General features: G+C 44.2%; 1 protein-coding gene across 3 annotated transcripts in view; it reads right to left on the reverse strand.

The window, feature by feature from the left end:
• The window catches only part of LOC114873404 (ets DNA-binding protein pokkuri), a 42,628-nt gene that overhangs the window by 16,830 nt on the left and 5,642 nt on the right, over positions 1-20,156 (reverse strand). The window contains exons 1-3 of one of the 3 annotated variants that reach the window (XM_029181694.2): positions 19,592-19,610; positions 18,716-18,786; positions 18,537-18,638 (exon numbers count right to left, since the gene is read on the reverse strand). In XM_029181694.2, coding sequence (XP_029037527.1) covers positions 18,537-18,603 — 67 coding nt within the window. In that variant the 5' untranslated portion in view covers positions 18,604-18,638; positions 18,716-18,786; positions 19,592-19,610. Of the gene's footprint in view, positions 1-18,536; positions 18,639-18,715; positions 18,787-19,591; positions 19,611-20,156 lie in introns of those variants that run through there. The other 2 variants (XM_029181693.2, XM_029181695.2) reach the window with 2 other exon arrangements.

Raw genomic sequence — 20,156 nt, forward strand, 5'->3', positions numbered from 1 at the left:
AGAGGTCGAGCTGACGGATACCCGGGCGAAAATAGAGTCGACCTCGCATAGACGTGTCTCTAGACACAAGGATAGACGCTTGGAATTCGACTTCTTCCGTAACGCGTTCGATATAAATACCGCGAAATACCAAATGAACATTATCTACCGGCTAAACGATGATATTTTCTGAATACATATTCGGTAACAGAGAAATATAGAAACTGGAGAAATTTATTATAAAAAATACATGCGTTAAAAGTGGTATATGTACCTAGATATTCGAGGAAAGAAACATGGAAAAGGTTGGGAACCGAGGAGATGGAGGAAGAGGAGAACGAGCGGAACTGAGGTCCGCGGAGCTTCCTTTCCTTCGGACATGCCTGGCTGCTTCTTCGTCCTATCCCACAGATTACCAACAACTTTGCTCTCTTTCTCTCTTCCCTCTGCTATCTTTGTTATCTCCGTTGTCTCTGTTCTGAATGCGACGATACGGTAACCGGCACGATGCCGATCGCTATTACAACCGTCTCGGCCTCGAAAGTAGGAACTACGTTCGACGCACCTACTTCCTGGACGACTATCGCTAATACGCTCCTCTTCGTCGAGTTCCTTTTACGAAAGCAAATTGCAACTGACCCTTCATAAAAACGACATCGTTTTATTTTATTCGATGAACATTAGGAAAAGGTGCCATTTTCTAAACGAGTCTTATCCGATCCACCTTTATTTAATTATGAAAAGCTTCGGTTCGAACAGTTCGAATCAGATTCACGATCAGCCGCGACCTCCTCTCCTCGAGTTCCTCTATTCTCAGTAATTAGATAACAGCAGGAAACCGCTGCGGGTTGCATAATATCGATGTTGCGCAATCGATACCTTCACCTTATGTGCGACTTACGTCGTCTCGCCAACAGTGAAAATCAGCCCGATAGTGTGCGTGCGACGGAAGAAGGAAAGAGAAGGGGACAGGGTGACAGAAATGTATCCAGAAAAACGAGCCCGTTCTTTCGAAAAATATGAAACGACACCAGGAAACGTTAACCCGTCGGGATCGAAGCCCGTAAATCTACGCTCTGGGAGACGGACTCACCCCCTCGGGTTGCCAGATGTCTTTAAATATCTGAATTTCAAATTTAAAGTTGCTATGAATTTTGTTCGAATTTTCGAGGAAGAGATAGTTGTCCGGAAAAGATTGGAAATCATAATGAAAAAGGCAGAAGAAGAGTGGAAAAGAAGGTAGGGGAAGGAAAAGATTGAAAAAGGTAGCGAGCAGTAAGCAGGTAGGCAGCAGAGTGTTGCGGCATGCTCGAGCGAGCGTGATAGGTGATGTCATGGTGGGTAAACTGCTCCAGAATAAGCTAGAAACCTTCTCCACTAAAGAAATCTATCGCAATTGGGCCGAACGATATACTATCGTTCATATACATCGGCTACCGAGCACCCGGTTCGTATCAGATATCGAATATCGGTCATCGAGTAGCGATCATCGCTTTCCAAACGGTTACTAATTTCGTTCCTTATCTAACACGCTATTACAAATCGCTCAATTACACCCGGGAAGCAGAAATTCCAAAAACTTTAATCGTATCACTAATCGGTACCATTAGATTGGAATGGTTCACATTGAAATTTTCAAAATTTCGATGGAAAAAAAAAAGTTGAAAATATGCTTGTATAAAGCAGGGCGGAAGAAATCATGAAGGAGTGACGTTTTGGGGAAACTCGAACACGAACCGAACAGATTACCGTGGCCGAAACGGTGGAGAAAGTCCGCTTCCGGCTGAAGGCGTCTTAAGGCGTATTCACACGCCGGCTGCGGTGTTGTTTACGCACCGCACACAATTATATAATCGTTTACGTTACGACAAGTAATACGGGAGTTATGACGAACCACCTTATGCCGCTAACCTAATTCCCTACCGTCTCTTACTCCTGTCGCTTTTCTACTTTTCTTTCGTCGCTTCGTTGTCGATGACTGGAAATCTGGTAGCTTCGGTTAATGAAGGATAAGGTAATGGTTCCGTAAGCACGCACGAAAAATCACCAGACTTCCTGCGGCGACAAAATCATCAAACCCTGACTGCTCAGTAGTCGGTAATTAGTTTCGCCAGACTTTCGGTTCCCACGAGGAACGATTAAATACTTTAATAATTCTTCCATTTGACCGTCATCTTCCTTGAAAAAAAAAGAAAAAATCTTCCAAGACACATTGCTAAAAATAACGCGACTCGTTTAGTTTTTGTTTCGCTAAAAAATTTTTAATAAAAACAGTTTCACCGAATTCCTATTATTTTCGCGACAAAGTATCGATGTTTGTTAATTGCAAAATGATAGATTTCTTTGTTCCCGGCAAAATGGTAAGTCGGTAGGCGAACCGGGCTCGCGTTAGAATAATAGCGTTATTAGAACTAGAAACCATGCGACTTCGAAGGTATTCGTGTTATTCGCCTTTCACCGGTACCGCGGCTTAACGCTCTTCAGGGCCGACCTCTTCGAGACCCTCCGCATTTCTTGTTCGATTATTTCATTCGATTCTCAGCTTCCTACTTCGCAGCCTATCGCTTATTATTATCGTCGAACCACCACCGTATCGATAGAAAAATTACAAGATGTTTCTTATTTCTTCCTTCTGCTTGGGTTACGGTGTATTCGAACAAAGATTATTCTAAAGTTTCAGGAATCAGGTATAGTATAGTGGGGCTCCATCGATCCGCGACGCCATTTTGATTCCGCCTTTAGATTTTAAGCACGGGAAAATATTAAAATTTCAAATACCAATCGAGGCACGATAATTAGATAATTATTCCAAGTAATATCCGGGAATGTAGAATTTTTGAATTCAAGTCTTGGAGGATTTTGTTGGAAATAAATTTAACTGGAGAATTGGGTGGTTCTGGAAGCTCGATGGCGAGTAGAATGTCGAAGGATGGTGTGGCAAACGAGGAGAAGGCAGAGAAGCTCGGCAGGGGGTTAGGTTGGCTGGGAGGCATTTCATTTCCTCGGCGACTTCCGGCAAACGCGACGCTTCCGCCATATCGGGGCCGTCGCCGTCGCTGCCGTCGCTGCCGCCACCAACGCCGACGTCGACGTCGCTTCGTCTTCCTGCTTCCGGTTCCGGTTCCAGCCTCTCCCACCCTCCTCCCTCTTCCTTTTTCCTCGACCCACCCACCTACCCTTCCCCTCGCCCCTCAACTCCTCGCCTCTACAACTGAACGCAGCCCTTCCGTTTTCTCTCCGACGTTCCCTTTTACGCTTCCGTTCGTTTCCAACCCCGTCCACTTCCGGCAACCTACCATTCTCCACCCTGCCAACCCCTTCCTACTTCCAGCAACTTCTGCAGAGATTACTTCTATTTCGGTTCCTAGAATTCTAGCTGCCTTCAGGCGTTGCCCTGGATGACCTTCTGTTAAATCGTTCTCACAGAAAGCTCGGGAAATTATTTTTCTTTGATAAGATACTGAAAATTATTCTAATCGATCGTAACGAGCGAAGCGTGTAATTAACTACCACCTTAAAGTAAAATTTTATTTCAATTTTATTTTATTCTTTTCGAGATAGGAAATGGAGAAAAAGAAAAATCTGTAAGTGGAAGCAAACTACAGTTTTGCGTAGCTTTCAAGAAACGATGTTTGTGGACCCTCCCGAAAGTCTCGTGTTCCCGGGTCAGACGAAAGGTTACCCTTCGTTCAACTGTGACACACATGCTTCTAACCAGACCGAGAAACAAATTATCTAAAACGTTTTCTGAAAACAGATCATTTTTAATTCTAGTCCAATCGCGTGAGACACCCTGTAGATGTTTCGAAGAGACAACCAGGAACACCCTATACAGGAGGAGAAGTAAGAGATTTCTGGAGAAGAATTTGGTAACAGCAGGTGCAAAGCAAAGCTGACACAGAAGCCACTAAAGTGCATCAAGGAGTCCTTCCTCTACCTCAACTTTGATACCTTCGAATTCCTCTGGTTCGCTCGACCCTATTGATTTTCAACCAAATCAATTCCCTTACTAAATTATACTACATTATTGTACTGGTAACGTGGCAAAATATAAATTTAGATTATAAGGAATGTAAAAATCGAGCTGAAAATGTGGAGGGAAACGCAACGATTAGAGAATAAGGACCTGCTAGCAAGAGAGTCGAACCTGTGCGTCGTGAAAAGGGAGGGTGTATAGGTCATCCGACACCCTGCCAGGTCTCTAGGGTGAGTTAAATAGTATCATTCCCATATGGAAGGGCCGTGCGCTGCGTCGTAAACCACCAACGACACCATCTGTAACCGTTTCGACTAAACTCCCCCCCTCGTTTTTCCATCGATCTGCTTCTCTTTCCACGAAGACCACCGATCAAGCGGTCGCTGTCAGCCAACGAAACCTCCGAAATCTCTGAAACCTTCGAAATCTCCGGGAGGTCTTCCCTAAGGATCGACTGCCACGAGGATTGCGACACACGTGAGACCTCCCCGAGAATCAGACGCTAGGGAAACGATGCGCTCATGCATCATGCACCATGCACTTTTCTGCTTTCTCTATTTCGATGATGTACTACTTTTATACAGGGTATCCCGAACGTGTAAGCAAGCCAAAACATGTATCTCTGAAATCTAATGTAATAAAAGATAGAAAAATAAATTGTATAAATGTAAAACTGAACCTTTTTCAACCTCTATCATTTAATTAAAAATGTTTTTAATCAATCGATAAGAAGATAAGAGAGAGGAAAAATTTATCGCGAGAAAATTTTGGCGAAAGAAAAGGGCGTAAGTCCATAGATGGTATGTGATAGGTGACACGTGGAACACAACGGGCAAAGGATGGTAAAAAAGCATTAGGGAGAAAAAGCAAAATGGATTGAGGGTGGCGCGAGGGGTTGAATTATAAAGATGAAAGCCGTTGTCAATAGGGAGGACCTTTATCCACCCTTCTCTTTATCCGCTCTTCCTTTTTCTTTCTACGACTCGTACCGTCTCTCTTTTTCTCTTGTACCTTCCTTTCGTCCGAACGTTCCCTTCATCAGCCACGATACTAATACACCGCACCTTTGAAAATCGTTACCGCTTTTACCATCAACGTTACCGAAGAAATAGCTCTTTAGAGGAAAAGAAGAATTTTCTGAAATAAATAACTTGTCAACGAACAGACTAGAAGTATTTATAATTTAACATTAATAATTACTACATATTTTAGTCACACAATTTCTCAAGATATAAATAAGATATAAAATGGGGGTGAGAAAGAGAATCGAAGAGCGTTTATGCGTTGAGGGAGAAAGAAAACTGTTGAAAGACGAAAACTGAACGGGAAAAATCAAGCCTAGCCGCAAGCCTAAGCCGGAATTGATTCGACCTTGCAAAAGGGAGCGTTGCACCCCCGTGCACGGTTCCCAGCTGTACCCGAATGACTAATACACCAAACGTTCGTCTGGGTGCGAGCAGATTTTCAAGGGTGGAAACGAGCTGAATCGAATCTCAGATAGAACCGTACACGCGTTTGCACCCTTCCCTATCCCGATTCGTTTCTACAGACAACTAGAAAATTTTCCACACCCTCCTTTCATCAATTCTCGCATCTTTGACTTAAAAACTGTTTCGTTGTACTCCTACTTTCCTATTGAAAATTTTATTTTAAAAAACAAGCCTTAAATTAACTCTAAATAAGTTAGTAAAAAATAAAAAACGTTGTAGGTTCACTCTTGTTCACTTTTGCCTGGACAGAGAATCACCCTTCGAAATCGTGATGTAACGCGTAGCAAATTACACGGTGATTTTCAAAGCCAGTTACCGATTCGTCTCGCGTTTTACTCGTCCGACTACTCCAGCTAGGGTGAGAAAAACTAACGGGAATCTTTGACGTAACAATTTTTTCCCTTCAATTCTAATTGCCTAAAATTCTCAATCGAATTCTTCTTTTAATCGTAAAATCAATTAAAGCGACTCGACAGTGTCCGTGTGTACGATCGGATCGAGAGGCTCCCATATACTGAATAACCCTCTCCTTCCCTCTCTCCTCCTCTCTCCCATCCTTCTCCACTTCTCTTTTTTGCCTCTCTCTTTAATCTTTCTCTTCCTATCTCCTTATCTTCCTTTTCCACTCTTCTACACCCTATTTAACCCTATCACTCCGTCATTGTCTCTTCCTCAGTTCCTTTATTAATCGGCTATTTGATCGCTTTCGCTCCCACCATCGACTTAACTCGTTCGTACGTAACTCTTTCTATCTTTCTCTCCGCTTTACCTCTGCTACTAGTCTCAATTTGATCTCCTTTACTCGTTGCCTTCGATTGACCCTTTATTCCACTCGCCACTATTGCCAAGCAACACCGCCCTTTGTCCGGGCTTCTCACCACGTGCCTGTCCATCTTTCTGCTTTATAATTTCTCAAAATCACGCTTTCGTTGCGAAAAGGAATGGAAAAAAAAAAATGTAGAAAATCGATAGGAAAGAAGTCCTAGTCCCTGTGTAATTGGGTTGCCAGAGCGTTCCCAGAGGGAGGCGAGCGGGGGGGAAAAGCGAAGCAACGAGCGTCCGCAGAGGGGGCTGGACGTTGTTTGTCGGAAACCGGGGCATCCTGCTAATGCCTTGGTTAGTACTCCAGTTTCCTTTGTGCCACCCTCGTGTGGCGCGGATCCACCCCTCCGACGCGGATACGCACCCCCCTGCAGAATGCAATTTAAGCCGGCATAGTACGCACTCTGCTTAACCGGGCACCACGTGACCGGTCCGATCAATGCTCACGAAAATATACTCGAAAAGCCCGAGACCGTGGCATAGTTTTATCAGCGATCGAATAGTCTCTTCTTTCCATTCGATGAAACGGCAAAGAAGAGGAGTGTTTGGCGGCGTTAACGAGGGTACAACGGTGAGAAGCGGCTCCTTCTGGATGATCTCTATCCATAGGGCAGGGTGATTGTTGAAAGGAACTCCGGTAAGAAGAAGTTCACGCTAGGTGTCTGGTTGCTTTGCCTACCGTACCGGGAGCCACTCTAAATGATGAGATTTTCGTGGATGGCCGAGGAATAGCGGCGAGAGAAGGAGGAGGCCATATTAAAGTATTGCTCAGATGTGTTTTTTTGTCACGGCTTTTGCTTTGCTTTTACGGTTGCTTGGAACAATGACGAATCCCCGACATCATTGTGCGCGGGCCCTTGCAGTTCGAGGAAAATGCAGAGAAAAGGAAGAAAGGCCGGAGAAAGAAGAGAGAGGAATAGGGAAAGGTACGCGTCGTGTGACAATCACTCGCCGCTGATTACACGGACCATTGTGCAAGGACAACGGAGTACGCGACGATAAAAGGGTTTCAACCCCCTCAACCCACCCATTCTTCCTCTTTCTATCTTTCTGCCAAGAGAGCGAGATGATTCCGATGTCGGTATGAAAAGAAGAGCGTGCGAGTGGAAAAGGTCCACTTCCACGGCAACTGAATTTTAATAGTCACACGTGATACCTTGACTATTTTTTCTTTTTTCTTTCTTAATTATTCATCGTCTAAGAGAGAAACAAGTTTGATCGCTACTCGAAGCAGTTACATGTATCTATCTTAAGCCGCGATCAAAAGTAGTTGACTTCTGTTCTAAGGGGAGAAACCGGAAACGCCTAGAGGCTGCGAATCGAGCAGGTAGGACAGGTAAAACGGGTGGGGTTTCCGTTTCGAGATCGTTGATCAGGATTGATTCATCTTTCGTATTTTCTTTGCAGGAAGCTTCTTAATCACCGGACGAACCAACTTTTCCCTGCTTACCTATGCGCATCTTCGCTTCTACCGTTTTATTAATCTTACAATTATCATACTAATTAGCTGTCCGACCGATAAGAACGGATAAATATAAACATATAGATGGCTCGTCTGAACGATTAACAAGTTTAGGCTAAGTCAGGTCAGCCGGTTTACCAGAAGAGTTTCCAAAATGTGCAAACCGGAAAACGGCGCGCAACCGCGAGTGTAGCTACGAGGTCGTGGAAGAGGAAGACGAAGAGGAGGAGGCAGAGAAGATCGGTGGTTAAGCCGCTTTTTGCTAAGTGGATGAGAAGCCAGGAGAACCGACCCGGTGAACCGAGGTCCCCGAGAACAGAACGGTACCCTGTGCCCTCTTCCTCCTCTTCCTTCTTATCCCTCCTTTCAAAGAAGTTCCTTCTTCTGGTCGTGCAGGCTACCGAGGACGAGGAGTCCGGTACTGCCTCCAGGCTCTTTTCCGTAAATTCCTACTTACGTGTTTTTGACGTACTATACGCTACCATAAATGCGTGCCACTTGCATCAGTTACGTCTGCATCTACCGTTTCTTTCGCGAATCGAAACCTAGCCAAGTTTCCATTACCGAGACTAACTTAACCCATCTTATTCGAATCGATTCGATCAACGATTCACTCGTATCAAACAAATATCGAATACAGTCAACCAAACACGTGTCTAACGATACCTCTACAATTGTTCCGGTGTTCTTCGCTTCTTGCCTCGAATGTATAATGAAAATTTTCCCGGTAAGGAAAAGAAGAGAAATATGTGGTCGGTCGTGGAGCCAGGTCGATCGAACGGTGTTTGAACACCTCCTCGGTTCCTCTATCGGGTGAAAGCAACGTGTTGTCGGTAATGACTTCGTCACAGTGCTGCCTCTGTGTCTATGGCCTATGGTCTAGTAATATTAGTAATACCAAGGAGAGTTACGGAACTAGAGACGTACCGAAAAAACATTCCTAAAAATTTTCTTAATTAAACAACCCGTTATGAAAATAAATCGCAAGATTCGCGTGACGTGGCAAGGTAAGAGAAGAATAATACGATAAAACGTCTCTCGTCCCTCGGAATTTGAGTCGAAGAAAAAAGAAAAAAGGAGATGGACCTTAACCGGAAGTGGCCGAGACTCGATCACCCTCGGATCGTTACAATGAAGCTCGCCAGACTCGTGGAACGAAGGAAAGCGAGGCGAAGGAAAGAAGGAAAACAGGTGGGGGATTTCGAAGATGAAAGAAGAGAAAAGAAGAAGGGAAAGAGAAGGAACACCTACTGTCGCGGGAACGCCACGCGTGATCGAGTTACCTGGACGAACTGGCGTGGCGCAGGTGAGGTTGGTACACGGCCTGCGGGACAAAGAACCGCAAGAAATACCGATACTACCTTACTCTGGGACTCTGTAAGGTCGCTGTCACGACCCACAATCAAAATCTTCACACATCGAACGTTCTCCGGCTCGACTAAGAACACCATTCGAGCAACTCGAGACCCGATGGCTCGATGAAATTCTTGGACGATTTAGAAAATCTTTTCTCGCGTGTAAAGAGAATGAAATTTCGGGAAATATCGAGCGAGGAAACGCGCTTTTAAAAGAGACCTAGACACGCGAGCCCTTCGGAGACATCGATACTTCGAAGCATAGATACCCCCCTAGCATTGCCTCATCCTTCCTGTGCGGTTTGCCCGTTACATTGCCTTACACCGCGTACACTGCCCTCCACAAGTATCACCGCACACTTCTAACTTTTCCTCGCTACATATATGATTTTCGAATTTTGCCTTTTAAAAATACATTTTTCTATACCTTTTACAAGTTATGTCAATGCCAACGATCAACGAGCCTATTTAACGATTCCAATTTTTCATTTACGCAGTTACCCTACTTATGGACGATGGTGTATACGCTCCGGGTCTGCGACCAGTCCAACAGAATGATGAAGCTGATCGGTAGCAACATCTAGACGGTGGTCAGTTTTTTCCATACCTCCGCGATGATATCTTTTTGCTTACTCCTCGATCTCTTTCCGTTCTCCATTTCTTTTTCTTTCTCGTTACAAAATGTACTTTTCTCGCGAACCCAACTACAAAGGAACCCTTAATTTGGATACCTTCCGAATGAAAGAAAAAAAAAAAAAAACACAACGCCACCGCACAGGCATACCACCTTTTGTATTGCACTTCCTGTTTTACAAGGACAAAATTACGAGAGGTCCGCGCAAACATGCAACAACGAGCTCCTCCTTTGTCTCGACCTCCAATGAGATCCTCCTTGTTTCTTTTTCCACGGAGCTTATAGTACGTCGAGTAAATTTCTGGTTGTCCAGCCTTTTTACCGCTGATCCTTCCTTGATTTACCATACACGCACCGCTTTACGGTGTCATGGAAGATTATATACTTGTTGGTAAAGTCACCTTCGTGGCTGAATCGGTGTCGACGCTGTCGTTCGACGGACACGACGGGAAAGAACAATGATAAATAATGATTTGTCTTCTTGAAACTGTTCTTAACAGTTGTGTATTTAGGTATAGGTACTTATGGTTATCCGAGATTGTTTCTTAGAAACGAATCTTCGAATTCTTCTTCTCTTTTTCAAGCATCAAATTAATCTGATAACGAAAGGCTTTGAAAATAGGTTGGGGATTAACTTTTTCAGCGTCGAAGACGTCGAAGAACGCTCTTCGACTCAGTTTAACACCGAACCTCTAATTGAGATCATTTCAATTCGGTTTGCGTCAATCTACGCGAACGGGAATAGTTTTGTCCATCGTCGCGCGTTGCGGCACGGTTTCTCTCGCATTGGTAACGTGGAAATGATCGGTGATTCGTAACCACAGATTCCGCGAAAATTCGCGTTTAAAGATGATTCATGTTTACGTGCTCCAAGGCAAGCGTGATCGATTGACGGTTAAAGAAATCATTTCTTGCGGGACGAGTTTTATCACGACACGTTAAAATGACCCTACTGTAGCATTAATTCAGGCAATTTGCGACGTGGTCCTCGCTCGGTCACTCTCGTTACATTCTTTTCGTATCTTCCCATCGTGTCCCTGTCTCTCTCCGCTTACATATACGTTACACGTAGTCTCGTCTCTTCCTTTCTATTCGTCTGCTTCCGTCAGCTCGTTTCCAGATCAAAAATTTAACGTCAATAAGATGCGTTACATCCAACAGTATTATATTAGGCTCTTCGCGAAGCCAGAAAAAAAAATAAATGTCTACATATTTTTTTTTTTTTATTTATAAACTTGGATTAAATTAAATTAAAGTTCAACAAAACCGTAGAGAAGAGGTGGGAAAATTTGCAAAGAGATTATAAATTTCAATGTACCCTTTGAAACGATTGCGTTTTTCCACGTAAAGATACCGAGTCTGTTTGAAAAGACTCAAAGGGAGCCTGAAAGGAAACCTCTGGCTAATTGCAAGCGAACCAATGCCGAGAAACCGGCAATTAAACGCAATTAGGTATTAACCTACTTCGTAGGTTAGCCGTCTCGCGATTTTCATCCGGACACTTGTAGAAATGAAAAAAGAAGTTGGAAAAAGAAAAAGATATTCTCGAAAGATATATATTCCAGTTTTTCCACTGGACAAAAAGAAGAAGTTATTCTGCGGAGGATCTCGGTGATTATCGAAAACGAGGTGGGCTCGATCGAGGAAGAGCCTCGCCCTTTTCCTTCGTGAGAAACGAGGAGGGCGTGTCCGTGATCAACTTCTTCCTTTTTTCCTACTTTCTTTTTCTACTTCGATACTCGAATGCATATTGATTGGTAGATACACGAGTGAAATTATGAAAGAATATATTAAGATTGTTTTTTCGAAAAGTACGATCGAAAAGGCGAGGAAAAAAGGTAGAAGAAGCAGAGTCCCTGATGTTTCGTGTTCCCACGTGTATCCTTTGGTTCACCCCAAAGATCGAATTCCATCTCTCTTCTCTGAATCTGGTCTGAAAAGATTCTTACGGACGGTGGGTTATAAAAATTCAAGGAGATCAATGGAACCTTTTGTCTTGTAAAATTCACCACTTCCGGATGGGTGTCGTACAATTAGCGCGTCCTTTGTTTCTCGTAAAGACTGAAATTGTAAATGTTTAAGGGGGTAGATCTACGGCTCGGAACGATGCTGACTACAGCACTGAAATCGATAATTAGTTAATGGGCAGGTTTGCTCTGCTCGTTTGGCCAGTTGCTCCCGGACCGAGGTATTCGATCCAGCCGATGACAACTTCCGGCCGTGGTAATGACCGGTCGACACGCGATGCTGGAGTTCCGTGAGGATTAGTCGTCGTCGAATCACCGGACGCGTCTTTTCATCGTTTTGCTTTTAAGCATCTCTTCCTCTTTCGGTACGTTTAATCAAATTTATTTAGTTATCCGTCTGGTGCTCCTGGTTCTTTTAAGAATCTTGTCGCTACACATCACCGAAAGCGGTTAGTCGACAACAGCATCGAGCGCCGCTCGGAGAAAACGGTCAAGAAAGAAGAAGAAGAAGAAGAAGAAGAAGAAGAAAACGATGGAGGAAGAGGAGGACGTTCCGTTATCGTTCTCCTGCACATAACCGTATCTCGAACAGAGGGCGCGATCCCAGATCATCTTTCGTCCCGAGGAAGGTCAAATCACCTATCGATGCTCTTTCTCCCATTTTTCATCTCTCCTCGCCTTGTATCGAGACTTTCTTACTCGATACCGTTTTATTTTCCCCCGTATAATTGCCGTTTAATTTCGAAAGACAAGCGAAACAGTGGTAACAAGGTAGAAAGAGGATCAAGTTATTTTTCCTAGGACGGGTAAAGGCACGACAATCGAGAGGCTCGGATGCCTTGATGCCTTAATGCCTCGATGCAACTACGTAACGGCTCCTTCTGACTTCTTTGGCTTCCGAGACAAACGAGGGTCGCCGAAGACCCGGAAGTTCGTTCGACTCGGCGCATTAGCTCCTCGTCTGCCATCGTATTACCTACCTTTTAGACCCTTAGAAACTCAACCCGGAACTATACGAACGAACGATTCAATCGGATAATATTAGACACCTAGACTGATCTAATGTTGACGCAAAACCTCTTTCAATCTTTAAACGATACATCTCATAGTCGGTAGAAGGAGAGGAATAATGTTACACTACGCTTTGCTTTTCGAAACAAGAAAAATAGATGTTCATTATTAATCAGAATCGATGATTCAGGATTCTGATTGATCTATCATTAACCTTTCCTCTTCCGTTCTGATATTCAACAAAGATATATCTTTTTATCTTGTTTACCTCGATCGAGGAAATTGAAATATCTTGTTGGTGACGTTCGACGGTGTCGCGTGATATCTACGCGGAGTTACAAACGATTTGCGTCATCGGTACTTCCTGTACCACGAATTCGTGGAAGAACCAACGGGCGAAATGAAAATCCCAAGTGTAGGAAAACCGATCGAAAGTACCTGTTACATCGGAAGCCGTTCGAAGGCGCCATTCGAGACACGCCAGTGTGGGAAGCTGCGTCGGCGTTCGCCAGCCTCGCGCTTCGTCACGCTACGTTACTCTGCACCGTTCTGCCTCGCATTACGTCGACAATTGATCCTAACGCGCTAGACGCCGAGCCAATTAAGAGACCTCTTGTCCGATTACGTCATCTACCAACGATACCAGCCGTCCTCGCGCTTTCTACTACGGACTGACCAATATCTCCTTCCCCACTCGACGGAAACTCACCTACAGCCTTTGATTGTATCAGCTTCTTGCATATTAAAGGTAACGCTTCGTTGGTAACAAACTAGCCAGGGTGATCCTGATTGGGAGACACCAAGGAATGCTGCCTCTTCTTTCATAATTAATAAAAGTTCATTTGAATAACGTCCAGATGATATTAATAGTAGTCAGAATACATCGATGTTCCGTCAAAGTTACATCGAAGAAAACTAAAGGGGAGCATTCCATTAGTGTACCTTCCAGGTAGCCGTGACCTCCTCCTTCTCCTTTCTCATCGTCAGCATCAGACTCCGTTATTTTTGCCGTTGACTTCGTCGACTCGACGAGGACCTTCCTCTTGACTCGTCTTATTTCTTTCTTCCTTACAAGGAAATCGATCGAGGAAATATCCAGTGATTTACCAGGATACATCGTTCCTCGAGGAAGAAGCATTTCCCAAAACTGTTCCATTACACTTTTCCCTTGGAACGTGTAAGATAGCAGTGTATAATATCGTTACAAAGACTTCTAATGCTTTTCAAATTCAAATGCCTTACCGGATAAAGAGAGAGTCGATTAGAAAGGGATAAAAAAAGAAATGGACAGAAATACCGGTAAGGTGAATACTGTCGTAGCAGGACGCAGGCGTATTACAAATTTTTCTTCTAGAGAAGAACGGAGCAAGAAGAGAAGGGAAGAAAAAAGAATAAGTAGTAGAAGAAGAAGAAGAAGAAGAGAAGCGCATAGCCGTAGATGAGAAGAAAGAAGGTGAGTCAAGGGAATTTCAACGAGTTCCTTCCTGGTAGCAGCGAGCTTCCCCTCAGCCTCGGTTTCTTCCTGTAAGAAGACCTTCAGAAGGGGAAGGGGAGCTGGCCTCGTGGGCGACTCTCGCGTTCCTAAACTGCATTCCAACCTGCGTTGCCACGTCTCATCGTAAGCATGCGGATACACGCATAAACGAACGAACACGCATAAGACGAAGGTGCGTGCAGACACGTGCACCCAGAGCAACATCTTTTGGCTGAGGGCGCGCAAACTCAACTCCTCGTAAATATTCTGATAAACACCTCCCTTACTCGCGACCCTTCTTCTCGTTATCTTCTTCCCTTCCGTTATTCCCTCTCTTCGTCTCTCTACTTACACGCAAGTCTGTGAATTTTCATTGCTCCGATCACCTCAGACACTTGTTCGACGCGCGTTCCCATCAGCGTCAAATTTGAACATCACCCTTTGACTCCACAACTTAATTCCACGGTATAGTACAGTACCGGGCATAGTGCTCTTCCCTAGGGAAAATGGCGTCGGGTTCGAGAGGTTAGGTTAGGTTAAAATGAGAGCACGAGAGAAGCGGGTGCACGTCGTATCGAGTTCGGTGTGTGTAATCGAGAAGTTGGTAAAAAATAAAAATGAAAGAAAAGGAAGCGAAAATGCAAAAGAGATGGTACAAGTTGGGGGACAGAAGATTGAAAGCAAAGGTGGAACACCTGCGTCGGAAACGAACGCACTGTTGATAATCCTCTTTATCCTAAAACAGGATCGGTCATGAGATTCCGTAGGCGTGTCAGGACATCTCAGAGCTAGCGAACCGCATCGTCCTTATACATTTAATCATGCTCAGCTTCCTTGCTTACAATTCTTTCTCTTTTCAACTGATCCTTATCCTTCGTTCTTCCATTTGGAAGAAAAAAAGAAATTGATTCAATAAATGTACAGTCACGAGCATGGTTGTCTTCGAGTCCTAAACTTACAAGAGAAAAAGGATGTAATTGTCGAGCATGCTCTTCGCACCTTCGTGTACGATTTCCGTTCCAGAATCCATTAGCCCGTAATTTACCTCGAGCTGTCCTTTCCTCGATATTTTCACAAATGAAAAAGTCAATACGAAGCGGTCGTCGGTGTAAAGTTACTTCTTCTCGTGGGTAAAAAGAAAAAATGGAAAAGAAACTCTTCATGACTCTGTGCAAAACGTTTTGCAGTTTCATGTTAAGTAACGTAAGCGCGCTTGTCGTTTCCCTGTATAAGGCGGCCTATCGGGGTACTAGCTTCCGGTCGACTCGAGGTTTTTCTCATATCCTTTGAATAGCCTCTCGTGATACTCACGGCCAGTGGCAGGTACCTATATTCGAGATCTCGGTGTGCGCTCAACCATGTAATGACCACCGTCTCATCCCAACACAGGAAGAGGAACAGGTTTTCCATTTTTCACCGGCTTATCGTCCCACCTTAACCTCGAGCTTGTCGATTCTCCGGATGTCAGAAGTCGAATAAGATGAAAAAAAGGAACAAGAGTAAAAGGAGATACAATTCGAGGGATAAAGACGGACCGAAGGTGTCTGTACTCTGTTTACGATCAACTCGGAATAGATCATTTTGTTAGTGACAAAGGGAAATATGGCAGGTACAGTATCGAGCATGGTGAACTTCTCCATGGGGAAAATGGCGCTGGAGTGGCAGAAGGCCCCTGCACTCGCAAAATCTAGACAAAAGTTCTTCTACTATTACCACGACTAGCGACTATGCGAAATGGTAACCAAACGCGTCGAAGAAAAAATGAAATGGTGGAAACGAATATTGGAATAACAAGGGATCAACGAGTAAAAATTGTGAATGCACATCGTGTATTTATGAGTTGTGATACACGTATATGTATGGAGGAATGCTTATGCGGGCACAGCCTTTCTTCATGGCCGTGGTTCATCGGCGTCGGTCATCGAACTTGCAACAAATTCAAAATAAACGGTCAACGCGTACCGAACTGTGCATATACGGTCACCATCAACTATCCTCTTTTTTACAACACCAAATAAATTTGCATTCTACCGTAAACTTTCCTGATAGCGACGCTCACACGTGCCCGATGCATTTTCTGATATTATTATTCTGATATCTTTATATCGAGGAATATAAAGTAGTTGTATCTCAGAAAACAAATGACACCTTTGACAACTGATAAGTCTAGCGCAAGGTAACGATGTCTCTTTTCAAATAAACATTGTGTAATCTTATTCCCGTCGAGTTAGGTATCGAAGAAAAAATATCGCCGCGTAAAGCGGAAGCAACCAAGGCGGAGATAACCCAATAAATTATATAGAAAATTAACAGAACTGGAGGTAGTTAAGTTAGATTTTCTAAATGGACAAATTGCTTTGAAAGGATAGCAACGTTACCGTTAGAATAAAAAGAAATCCTGAAATGCGACTTCCTCCGAACGGTGATTGCAGCACAGAAACATGATTAACTGGATCCTTTCAATCGCGAAGGTTCGCCGAAACCTTTACGTTCATTACAAAATCAGAAAAATCCATCTTTTTCTAAAGAAACCCAGACGCGTATCTGAATGAACGCATTTACATATGGTTTCATATGGAAATTAGGTCGCAGGACACGCTGAACTTATTTCGAATACACTGCCTATGTATCCTAATTTAGTCGAATCGAAGATCACGGTAGGGTTCGATTAGATTAAGAGGTTCTTACAGAAGGGACCGGTACATAAGGTCAAAGAGGTAAAAGAATGGCGGATGGTGGTTCTTACGTGTCAAACGGTAAGCGGAGCCTTCGAAAATATCCGACGAAGCTACCGGCAATTTTCCCACAACTCCTCCCACGAGCTGCACAGATTCTTACCGAGGTCCTTCTGTGCCTTTTCGCCCCCTCACCTTGTCTTCTTTCGTCGCCTCTCTTTCTTATCCATACAAATCGTATTGACCGAGTCTTCTTCTTCTTCTTGAGCTCGCTCGGTCATATAACGGGATGCAAGGAAAACGCACTCGAATTCCCTTTTGATTCGATCGCACAATGACGGCTTTCGTTTGAACAATCGTTATCCAAGGGTAAGATATATATTTCGAGCCACTCGAAGAAGAAGAAGTTGAGGAAATCAGGCCCCGCAAAAGACGAGCTACCTGCTGCCGATGCCTCCGCCACCGGACGAAGGAAAAGAAGTCGTGAACAAAAAAAAGAAAAAGAAGGGAGACACGAGAATGAAACGTGCCGGAATGGGGCACCTACGTCAATATACCGGTTACGCGCGCGCGATCTTCATCCCCGTCGGACGAAAAACTTTCTCACGAAAGGGAAGAAGCGTGAACAGAAGACTTTGAAACGAAAAACGATCCTTCCACTCTGGGGGATGCAGCGTCGTTCTCCTATTTCTTTTCTGAACGAAGGAGTCAGAAACGAAGGCACGTGAAATTACCAGAACTGGTAAGGCGGTGTCATCCTGTTAGTATTTAACGAAGAAAATGTCAGCCGGATAAACGATTCGCTAAGTTTGCGCTTCTATACCGCACCTTTGACTCTCGCTTACGTTACTTACTTACGTTGCTTACATAATAAGCGATGAACTCTCGGAGTAACTCTTCTCTTCGCCCTTCTCTCCGTTCTTCGTCTCGTTTCCTCAGCGTGGCACATAATCGAGGCTTCTCCGTCAACGGTATAAAGGGGAAACGATCTCGATCGGGAGGGAGTAGAGAACGGAGGTCGACATTACGCCAGAGAATTTCTTCTAGCAATCCTCTTCGTACCGATAGCTGTCTTACTCTCGTCTGCTTCTACCATATCTCTTTTGCGCAACTTACCGCGGTATCCAAGTATTAGGACACTCGTTACTTTTCTCGCTTATGCAATAATTCGACGATCTTTCGAATGTACATTTTCATTTTCAACTTATATTATACCCCACCCGAAATGTTTTCCCGCCGAATGTAGGACCGAATCCGCAATTATTATGCCACAAGTGGACAGGTTCATTATAGAAAAAAAAGTATCCAACGATCTCGATTGATTTTATATCAAAAACGTGGTATGGAAAAGAACCGATTTATCGTTGGTAGCATCCTTTCTCTTGTTTTCTCGCGTGTTAGAAGTCGGTGAAAGACACGAGCGAACCTTTAAGCAGCCGATCCTCCTGGTAGATTATTTCATAAGCATTCCCAATACGGAAAAGTTCATCCGCTCTTACCGAGGTATGAGTTCGAAGTGATTGCGCAAGCAATCCCAAGTTGAGGATCGTTTGCTCGTTCCTTACACGCATCCGTGTTCAGATTCTCTGACACGGATACATACGTAAATACATTCCTCTAAAAGCTAAGCCGAAGGCTTTTCGAATTCGTTTCATTTAAATAAGCTACAGCCAAAGAAACGAAAGACTTACCGGAGATGAATGCGTGCTGCCCTCTCGCGTGATTCAGACGAACACCAAACAGGAAAAGAAGATCCATCCAGGATTTCCGAGCTGATCGCGCGGTGCAGTGATCTATTTTAATTTTACCCAATATATTAATTATATTTCGTTACAAATAAACGAAAGAGAAATCATCTATAGCAACTTACCAGCGTAATTTCAAATGATCCCAAGAAACTTGTCGCGTTTGAAACCATTTTTAAAAAGAGAACTGGAGCGCCTGTAAGAAAAAAAAAAGAAATTCTATAAGCTTTGCAGTTACACGTCCGTTATGTAAGTTTGTCGCGATTAACATTCGCTGGCTGATCGAATTGAGCGTAAAATTTGAAAAATCGAGGAGGAGGATATCGGGCCCCGTAACTCGTTGGTAATCTTTGGCAGAGTCCCCGTACGGTCGATTGCTAATCGAGCCTCCTGAGAAATTCAAGCGGATTTACCTCGATCACGTAGGGGCGATTTCAAAAACGGGACACGTTGTCGCGAGCATACTCACGCCCATGCGCGCACCTACGTGATCGGGTTTTGTTTTCCGCGGCCTCGTGTACGCGGAAGAATTATCCTCCAAAGGGCCTACCGCTTCGTCTTATCCCGGAAAAGGTGTGCGTACGCACGGCCATTACAGGAATTTCTTTACAATCGAACACGTTCGATATGAAATGCCTAAGTAAATCAAGCAAAGTTCATCCGTGTCTTTGCTCCTGAAGGATGCGGACCCGGTGATGACGCTGAACGTCTTACTTTACGCTGGTTAAAATAGACAGTGACGGAACGAATGCAACCGGAATAGGAAAAATTCGTATAATCCGATCGGCAGGAATGACTTACGCGTACATGCGATTGCACGAGCCACGCTTTCCTCGTGACATAATATTATTTAACCCAGAATAACGCCGTATACAGCGGTTGCGTAACGATAGAATTCGCGTGCCGGTAATTCGCGACACGACTGCGTACTCGGAGCTGGTTCTTTTATTATATAAACCCGAAGGAGGTTTGGTAGACGGTTCTCGCTCGAGACAACTTACTTTACTAGCGTCCCAGTTGCGGCACCGTACACCGAAACTTTTCTTCGACAAAATTTTCGAATGGCTTCCACCGAATTGAGCAACTGTTGCACGGCCAAAAGAACGTCGAAACGAGATAATGCTATGCAGAGTACGATGTTGAGTCTTTTTACGTGGCATTGGTATTCCAGAAAGCGTACACGCCTTTCGTCGACGAGTAACAAGGAGGAAAGTTGGTGAACGTCGTGCCGTTGCATCGCTAACGCGACTTCTTTTTTATCCCTCGTTCCTACTCCGTGAATCCTCGTGATTCCACCGAGTGGTAACACATGATTCGCAATTCGGCCCTAAAGGTCGCCGACGGTACAAGGTACTTTTACATAATCCTCCCGTCTTCTCCTCTTTTACCTTCTAACATCACCTTTCGACGGAAAATTATCCTACGCTGGTTACGCTTTAACGCGCACGCTCTTTCTAATCGCTAAACAATTATCGAGAAACCCAGTCAACTGTCCGCCATTATGGATATTCTGATCGATGGGAGATCACCGTACTCGCGTTACGTTAACTTGAATTTTTCAAGTAG

Source organism: Osmia bicornis, chromosome 10 (genome assembly GCF_907164935.1).
Source record: "Osmia bicornis bicornis chromosome 10, iOsmBic2.1, whole genome shotgun sequence".
In the NCBI taxonomy this organism is placed as follows: domain Eukaryota; kingdom Metazoa; phylum Arthropoda; class Insecta; order Hymenoptera; family Megachilidae; genus Osmia; species Osmia bicornis.